Genomic DNA, 9,441 nt, shown 5'->3' with positions numbered 1-9,441 from the left:
CCCGGCAGGCCGGCACAGCCCCCCGGCAGGCCGGCACAGCCCCCCGGAGCCTGCACAGACCACCGGCAGGCCGGCACAGACCACCGGAGCCTGCACAGACCCCCTGGCAGGCCGGCACAGCCCCCCGAAAGGCCCGTACAGACCCCAGAGAGGCTGTACAAGGGCAGGAAAGGGTTTTTCTTATTCCGATACCGGAAGTCCCATAGACTTGAATGGGACTTCCGGTATCGGAATCGGCGATACCGATACTTTTTTTAAAGATCGGCCGATACCATCCGATACGATACTTTGAAGTATCGGACGGTATCGCTCAACTCTACTGGTCACTCTTTTCACAGCTATTACAACTTCAACTCTTCCTGGAAGGCTTTCTACAAGATTTTGGATTGTGCCCATGGGAATTTTACCCATTTATCCAGGTGGTCAATTGTGAGGTCAGAAACTTATGAGATTGTGAGCCAGTTGTCTCATCGAACATATCTAGTTCATAGCAAAGGTATTGATGGGGATCAGATAAGGGCTCTGAGGGCCAGTCATGTTCTTCCACACCAGACTCACCCAACCATGTTTTTATAGACTTTGCTTTTGTGTACCTGGGATAGAAAATGTCCTTCCCCAAACTACCACCACAAAGTTTGAAGCATACAATTGTATCATATCCTAAACCTTTAGGCTTACCCTTTGCTGGAATTAAGGGGCCCTAAATAAACCCCTGATAAACACCACAGAATTATCCCTCATCCATCCAACTTCATAGTGGATACAATGCAGTCAGAGACAACATTCTCTAAATTGAGTGATGGTATGTTTCACACCACTACAGACACTTGGCATTGAGCTTGGTGATGTAAGACTTGAATATAGTTGCTCAGCCATGGAAAGCCATGCCATGAATCTCTGGGTTTTGTACTTATGTTAATACCAGAGGAGTCTTAAAACTATGCAGTTATTGAGTGAGTAGAGCATTGGTGCCTCTGCACTTGGTCACCCCTCTCTGAAACTTTTCGTGGTGTGCCAATTTGTGGCAGAGTTGCTGTGGTTCCTAAATGATTTCATTTTTCAATAACATCACAGTTAATTGTAGAATATTCAAGATGGAAGAAATTTAATGAACTGCTTGTTACCAGCCTATTAAAGTATCAGATTCAAATTCAATGAGCTCTTTAGGCCGACTTATTCTTTCACAACATGTTTATAAGGGCAGACTGCATGGGTAGTGGCTGGATTTTAGGGGTGACAATGGGCCTAATGACAACCCTAAATTCAATAACTTTAGTTAGGTCCTGGCGGTGCAGGGGTGGCATGGATGAAGCTCTGCCCACCCATGGGGTCGATGATTGCGAAACTGTGAAACAAATCAAGTAGCAATTTGTCATTGTGGTGGGCCTAGCTTTAGCCTCACCGTCTGACAATACCGTAAGAGGTTGTCCTTATTTTTGCCATGTAGGGCAGATTACATCTATATACAGTATAAATGGTAAATGGTTCATATACTAAACACATAGTAATAAAAACATTGCCTAAAAGTAAAAAAAAAAGCTCAGCAACACAATCTTACTATAAGTGTATGCATTTTATTAATGAATTTATAAAAATATTCAGGTAATGTAGCACAAGAACCAGTTTTAAATTCATAAGGACAAGATAAAATATCTTTATGCGATTGATACTTTTCTTTATTATGGTCAAGCAGGTTATTACAAACCTGAATTTCTATATCTGCGAGGAACTGAACTCTCAATATAAAAAGGAGACAAGATCTTCTATAAAGGACTTCGCTGTTCCTCCAAAAGAGATTAACATCTTGGAGAACAAGGTTTTGTAAAAAGGTGAAGGAATCATCTTAAAGGCTAGATTAAGCGTTACATAGAAAATCAGGGCTACATCACAATAAGTAGGTTGATAAAAATACTTCACATATTCAAGATAAAAGCATGCTGCCAGGGAATGAACAGCACCAGGTTTACTGCATAGTATAATTCATCAAAAGCTCAAATTTGCTATATACGTTCAAATAGCAGAGTGACTACAAATACAGAATAATGATAGGAAGAAATGGAGGTTTAAGGCACAAAATAAACAACATAAAGCAATGAATGACATACAGACTGCAGAGCACAAGTTAAATTCAAGTAATTCTCAATGCTCTGCTAAAGTTACATTCCATGATTCCCTTTATGATATTACACCGTGAGTAGAGATGGTTGGCGGTCTACCACACATGGGTAAAGGCACTAGTTATGCATTGGTTGTGCAAGGCAAATCCAAGATGCAGTCAGACATCAAGCCCCCTATAGGAGCACGACCAGTAGAAGTCTACAGACCATTTTGCAGAGTCTTTTTTCTATACTCGTTCAGGTCTCGGAGTACAAATATGAGAGATGATACTATGAACTACAGTGTAGAACATGGCCTCCATTAGGGCTTGTTCACATGCTGTGGTTTTTGCAGTGGGGGAAAAAAACAACAAAAAAACAAACAAACAGTACCAGTAAAGTGAATAAGATTTCTGAATTTTTCACACATGCTGCTTATTTTTTTCCTTGTGGATTTGACCCATCAAGAGTTTTTTCAAATCTGCAGCATGTCAATTCTTCTAGCGTTTTTCACCCAATCAAACGAATGGAAAAAAAACCCCTGCAATTAAAAATGCAGCAAACATGCATATTTTATGCAGCCTTTTTCATGCCAACACTTGTTTTTAATGTAGAAGAATCTGCTGCAAATACTCATGTGTGCACATACCTTTATCAAAACATGTGATCCCTATCTACTGTAGGTCTCCGTTCACACCTAGTTTAGTTCAAGTTTTTGGAGTAGAAACTCACCAATCAAAACTCATGATTTTTGGAGAGTTTCTGCTGCAAAAATGCCTAAAAGAAACAAGTCTGTAAAACAAATTCTAAAGATTCAGACCCAGGGGGTCACGTGACGCTAAGTAGTCTATGGCCAGTTCTCGCTCTATGCACAAATGCATATGTGCTTACTTTAAGAGCTTTTCAGTCACATATACAGTGTTTTAGTGGAGTAATACTGTTCTACATATGGCAGCATGAAACAAAGTACATAGCAATACATAAATGACACTGGGTTCAGCTGCTGTGTAGTGCAGCAAGGCAAGACGGTATTAATGAGGTGAAGGAATAAATAGCCTGTGCGTTGTAGTTTATTACAATAATCATGCAGATAAATATTGCCGTGAATGTTAGTGCAGGTAACAGCCTCAGTGAATAGAACAGAGTCAAGTAGAGGGTATGGTCAATGCTGGAGTAGCATGCTGCACGCTGCAGACTCCTCTATCCCATGCAGGAAAGGATTATTTTCTTGCTAAGGTGTCCGAGAGCTTTTTGAGCCGTTTCTTCAACTCCAGAGGGAACTTCTCATAGCATTTCTTACAGACCGGCTTCATGTCAAATTCCACAAACTTGTTCCTTTAAAACAAAATGCGATCAGAAAAGGTTACAAAATTAATCAAACATCCAACTCCTGAGAAGCCATTCTCCCCAAACACTGGGAAATGTTGCCATCTCTTGGTCATACCCGGTTCTTGGAAAGCTGAGTGACAACAAGTATGGCCAACAGGGGCCAATATGCTACATCTAACTGGTCCCACAAAGACAGATCACAGCATAGCTGGGCAACAATACCAATCAAAATAATGAGCTTTCAAGCTGTCACCATGAAAAATATGAGTAGAATGTAAATTCAATGACTTGTATTTAAAAGGGTTGTTCCCTACTTGGAAAACCCACTTCTCAGTCACTACATCCCCCTTATAAAATAACACCTATGCTTCACCTCCGGTGTGGGCACCATTAAAGCAAGGTCGGCGCCGATTCTCCCAAATCAGACATTCGGAAGAACGGAAGAAATGAGAGCAGCAACAACTGCCTTCTTCTAAATGTCAGAAGTACAGGAGTGTGAAACAGCTGTGATTGGCTGCAGAGCTCATGTGACAACATCACGCGAGACTCGGGAGATCGAGTGCTGACACCGCTGAACCGACGCCTAAACTGGAAGCAAGTATAAGGCTACGTGCACACGTTGCGGATTCTGCTGCGTTTCCGCTGCGGTTTTGGCCCTGCGGAAAAGCAGCAGTTCCGCTGACATGGTACAGTACCATGTTACCCTATGGACTTTCAAATCCGCTGTGCTAACGCTGCGTTTTTTCCGCGCGGTTTTGCTGCGGTTTACAAACCGCAGCATGTCAATTGTTTGTGCGGATTCCACAGCGGTTTCACACCTTTAACATAGTAGAGGTGTGAAACCGCAGGGCAAAACTGCAGTCTAATCCACAGGTCACTTTACCTGCGGTTTTACCTGCGGATCCGCGCGGAAAAACCCGCAGTGTGTGCACATAGCCTAAGGGGGAACATGGTGATTGAAAAGAGGGACCCTTAAAGCCAAAGGGATTAGACTGAACCCATTCATCTCTAGTAATATCTGGGTTATGAAAACTACACATTTACCACAAGGTTAAAGTGCATGCCTAGAAATGAGCAGGCTTCTGAATAACCACAGACATACATACTACCAGTGCAGTCTGTTAATAAATGTCATGGATTAGAGATTTGGCCTCGACCACATACATGCTCACGTGAATGGCTGGCTTGTTTTGTTCTCTGCAGCTGCCACACAACCCTCTGGCTACATCTACAGTGCCTTGCGAAAGTATTCGGCCCCCTGGAAGTTTTCAACTTTTTCCCACATATCATTACTTTCTGTGCAGCAAACTCACTCCAGAAGTTCATTGTGGATCTCTGAATGATCCAATGTTGTCCTAAATGACTAATGATGATAAATATAATCCACCTGTGTGTAATAAAGTCTCCGTATAACGGCACCTGCTCTGTGATAGTCTCAAGGTTCTGTTTGAAGCACAGAGAGCATCATGAAGACCAAGGAACACAACAGGCCAGTCAGTGATACTGTTGTGGAGAAATTTAAAGCCGGATTTGGATACAAAATGATTTCCAAAACTTTAAACATTCCAAGGAGCACTGTGCAAGCAATCATATTGAAATGGAAGGAGTATCATACCACTGCAAATCTACCAAGACCCTCTAAAGTTTCATCTCAAACAAGGAGAAGACAGATCAGAGATGCAGCCAAAAGGCCCATGATCAGTCTGGATGAACTGCAGAGATCTACACTATAACTGAGGTGGGACAGTCTGTCCATAGGACAACAATCAGCCATACACTGCACAAATCTGCCCTTTATGGAAGAGTGGCAAGAAGAAAGTCATTTCTCAAAGATATCCATAAAAAGTGTCGTTTAAAGTTTGCAACAAAATACCTGGGAGACACACCAAACATGTAGAAGAAGGTGCTCTGGTCAGATGAAACCAAAATCTAACTTTTTGGCAACAATGCCAAACGATATGTTTGGCATAAAGGCAACACAGCTCATCACCCTGAACACGCCATCCCCACTGTCAAACGTGGTGGCAGCATCATGGTTTGGGACTTCTTTTCTTCAGCAGGGACAGGAAACATGGTTAAAATTGATGGGGAGATGGATGGAGCCAAATACAGGGCCATTCTTGAAGAAAACCTGTTGGAGTCTGCAAAAGACCCGAGACTGGGACGGAGATTTGTCTTCCAACAAGACAATGATCCCAAACATTAAGCAAAATCTACAATGGAATGGTTCACAAATAAACGTATCCAGGTGTTAGAATGGCCAAGTCAAAGTCCAGACCTGAATCCAATCGAGAATCTGTGGAAAGAGCTAAAAATAACTGCTGTTCACAAACGATCTCCATCAAACCTCACTGAGCTCGCGCTGTTTGCCAAGGAAGAATGGGCAAGAATTTCAGTTTCTCGACGTACAAAACTGATAGAGACATACCCCAAGCGACTTGCAGCTGTAATCGCCGCAAAAGGTGGCGCAACAAAGTATTACGTTAAAGGGGCCGAATAATATTGCACGCCTCACTTTTCAGTTTTTGCATTTCCACAAAAACTTAAAATAACCAATAAATTTCGTTTAACTTCACAATTGTGTCCCAATTGTTGCTGATTCTTCACCAAAAATTTACATTTGGTAATTTTATGTTTGAGGCATGATATGTGGGAAAAGGTTGAAAAGTTCCAGAGGGCCGAATCCTTTCGCAAGGCACTGTATCTACATCTATTCCCCCATGATATTACACAGGAGACAGCAGGAGGAACACTGCACGCTTCTAATACCAGAGCATAGAATGACACTTTAAAATATCCACAATTGTTACTGATCACTACTAGAGATGAGCAAACACTGTTGGCTCCCTCCTTATTCGCCAAGCTATAGCGCTTACCGAAGAAGCGACCAGAGTCACCTTGTCGATGGTGAGAGCAGCTTTTATGCTATATTTGATCAAATACAGTATTACTAAGTTAATTAGTTAAATGCACTTTTGCTTTTTATTTATTTAATTATAGCAGGGGTTTTCTCATTTTGTCTTTTGTAGGTTTTGTATGCTTTATGGCCAATGTGAACATGTGTTTATATGCGGCTTGAATACCAACTCAAACCAAGCTCAATTTTTGTGTTTTTGTTTTTTGTTACCGAAGAAACTGCAGCCGGAACATGGAGCGTTCCCGATAAGCTGTTCAGCTCCGCAGCTGCATTTGTCGCAGCTGTGTGACAATCACAACACATGCATGGAGAGCCTTTGAGTTGAGACTGTCACGTAGCTGCGGAGCCGAACAGCTGATTATTGGAGCACTTCAGGTATCCGGGTTCCCGATGCAGCTATTCGGTAAGCACTATAGCTTGGCGAATAAGGAGGAAGCCATCGATGCTTGCTCATGTCTATTTCACAAGACAATAGTGCACGTGAAATGAAGCAACTTTGTAGTATATCTTATCAGATAAATCTGCTTCTTTTTCCTCCTGGACTGATAAGCTCAAACTTCTCAACTCACAGGTAAAAGATTTCATATCTTCTTGACCTGGGTGCTGAAGGGGAGTATATTTGTGTCTATACCCTATGCATAGCCATGTTCATTCTACCATATTGTCCTAATAGGCTGCAGCATTGGTCTGCTCTGACTTCAGTTTAATGGAGTCTCATGTCTTAAGACTATATGCATTAATTGGTTGATTTGACATATATATTTTTTCAGACATGTCATCTGCCCCTTTATATATACTTTTTGCCATCACTGGCTCTTCCCGATTCCTTATATACTATTTCCACATGGTAACAAAGGGATTATATACCCCTATTGTATTCTGTCTGAACACAGGGTTTTATGAGCCACTATTTGCAACAACATGATTGAAACTTGTGTATGTTGTCTTACCTGATTGCATGAAGGTGCTTTGCTACTAGATTCGCCTTTCTTTTTTGTGTATCATTGTGATCATATTTTTATAAATTGTCACAATAAAAACTATACTTTTTAATATTTAGGACAATACTTCCTTTTCTTATGGATTTCTTTAAGCTTGTGAAGTGGCAGCACCTGAGATCACCATCTTTATTTACAGACCTATTCCCCATGAAATCTGGACACATTTTATTCTATACAAACTTGTATGTAAGCGAGGCACAACATGGCGCTTTTGGAGAAATTAGAACTAAATTTTCATTATATATGTGAATTTTAGATATGTTCAGGTGTAGGAAGAGACTAATCGGATCATTGATAGTGCTGGAAGATAAAAGTGGAGACGAGTACTTGCGGTTCGCCCAGCACTTATATGGAATGAATTCTGTTTCCTTATAAGTTGTTCATTGATTGAGTAGGTAAGTGCAGCACTGCCATCTTCACGGGCACACCAGAGTTTAGTAAGTGACAGTGACACACAGGCAGGCCACTAACCCAAGTGACATGGAAGGAAGAAAGAGCGATCACAGACAGGAGCCTTTTTTCTTTTTGTCTTTATCTTTGGTGTCTTTTGATAACTTGGAAAGCCGACGTTTAAATTCATCCGGCATCTTGTCATAACAGGGCTTGCAAGTGGGCTTTAAATCTATTTCTACAAACTTATGCCTTAGTGAGTAATAAAAAAAGAAAGAACAGAAGATGAAAGAAAGAATAAAAAGCAGAAAAAGAAGAGAGCAAAGAGGTGAGGACACTGATAGATTCAAGAAACATCTGTGCAACCAGGAGATCCTTATTAGGAAACAATACATTTACCCAAAAGGACAGTGCCAGAATGCATTCTACTGGAGTCCAGCAGAGGGCAGAGCACACCCAGAGAAAAGATTGCAGAGAGTGAAAGGTGGGCAGCAGGAGACTTACAGGCCATTAAATAAAGGATGTCGGTATGTTCACCCATTCAATTTGTCAATTTTTTTTTACTTTAAAAAGTTCCATGAATTACTTACTTCAGAGTTAACTTTGTGTTACAGGTGGAACAAGCAAAACAGTTCACACACCAGGCCTTGTTCAGGGCAGAGACGACTGTTGAAAAACAAAGGATGGTTAGAAATGATTCGCTCTATATGGGGCAACTCAATCCTTCTTGACACAAGTAAGCAATACCACTCTATGGATACTGTGCAGTACATGCGCTAGCCAGCAGGTGGCAGCATTATTGCCAATGCCCCACTAAGAACACATTAACGGGAGCCTGCCATGCCCCCCCCCCCCCGTGCCTCCAGAACTGCCAGCAGTTGTCTGGTCTGCATATGTAAATACCCTGCCAACAGTCCCTGTATTACGTGGGACACTTAGATCTTTAGAAAAAGTATTTCTAAAGTCTATTAATGATATGTAAATGAGGCCTTTGACTAGTCAATGGGGAGTAAGTTTCCCCAGACGTGTTGGCCCACTTAACATGTTATCACGCCCCTGTGGGTGTGATAACATGACTTGAAAGACCCAGTGTCATCGCCAGCACTATACAAACCTCATGCATGTGCATGGGTTTTTTCCCCTTCTTCCCTAGTCTTCTGCCATATGCGTTGCGCCTCCCTGAAGTCAGCACGCGTACACCCGGCTTCAGAGGATCAATGCAGCGAGGGAAAGAAGCCGTGCGCATGCGATGACGTCGGCTCTTGTAAGACATGCTAAGTGGGCCGACTAGACTGGGGAAACTAACCTCCCATGAAGTAGTCGGAGGCCTCATTTACATACCAACGGACTTTAGAAATACTTCCTTGAAAGATCTGATCATGTGTGTAATAATGTAAAAAAGGGACTGTTAGGCTGGGTGTTTAGATATGTGGACATAACTGCTGGTGGTTCTGGGGGCCTGACAGGTTCACTTTAAAAGGTAACTTGTCACTCACGTCAAGCTGCCCAAATCACAGCCAGGTATGTTTTATTCAGAAATGCTCCGGCATAGTTTTAAGGGCTGGCCGGGACCTATAGGAAGAATACTGACTGGTCCGGCATAGGATGACCCGTTATTCACCTGTAGCAGAGCGGGAGAAGCAGTCAGGGGCTGCACTGCACTAACCTCGTCTCTCCATATAGCCCTTGGCCAGCTTTTCAAACTATG

The 9,441-nt window shown here is 42.1% G+C and overlaps 1 protein-coding gene across 6 annotated transcripts in view; it reads right to left on the bottom strand.

Annotated features, from left to right (window-relative positions):
- Positions 1-1,554: 1,554 nt before the first annotated feature.
- Positions 1,555-9,441, bottom strand: part of LIMS1 (LIM zinc finger domain containing 1) — a 124,028-nt gene continuing 116,141 nt past the window's right edge. For all 6 annotated transcript variants that reach the window (XM_073590490.1, XM_073590489.1, XM_073590491.1 and 3 more), the window contains 2 exons: positions 8,324-8,399; positions 1,555-3,431 (listed from right to left, as the gene is read on the bottom strand). In XM_073590490.1, coding sequence (XP_073446591.1) covers positions 3,317-3,431; positions 8,324-8,399 — 191 coding nt within the window. In that variant the 3' untranslated portion in view covers positions 1,555-3,316. The remainder of the gene's footprint in view (positions 3,432-8,323; positions 8,400-9,441) is intronic.

The sequence above is a fragment of the Dendrobates tinctorius genome, unplaced genomic scaffold, assembly GCF_039654945.1.
Source record: "Dendrobates tinctorius isolate UK_male_01 unplaced genomic scaffold, ASM3965494v1 ptg000117l, whole genome shotgun sequence".
In the NCBI taxonomy this organism is placed as follows: domain Eukaryota; kingdom Metazoa; phylum Chordata; class Amphibia; order Anura; family Dendrobatidae; genus Dendrobates; species Dendrobates tinctorius.
Note: the sequence above shows the minus strand (reverse complement) of the source record. Positions and strands in the feature narration are given on the sequence as shown.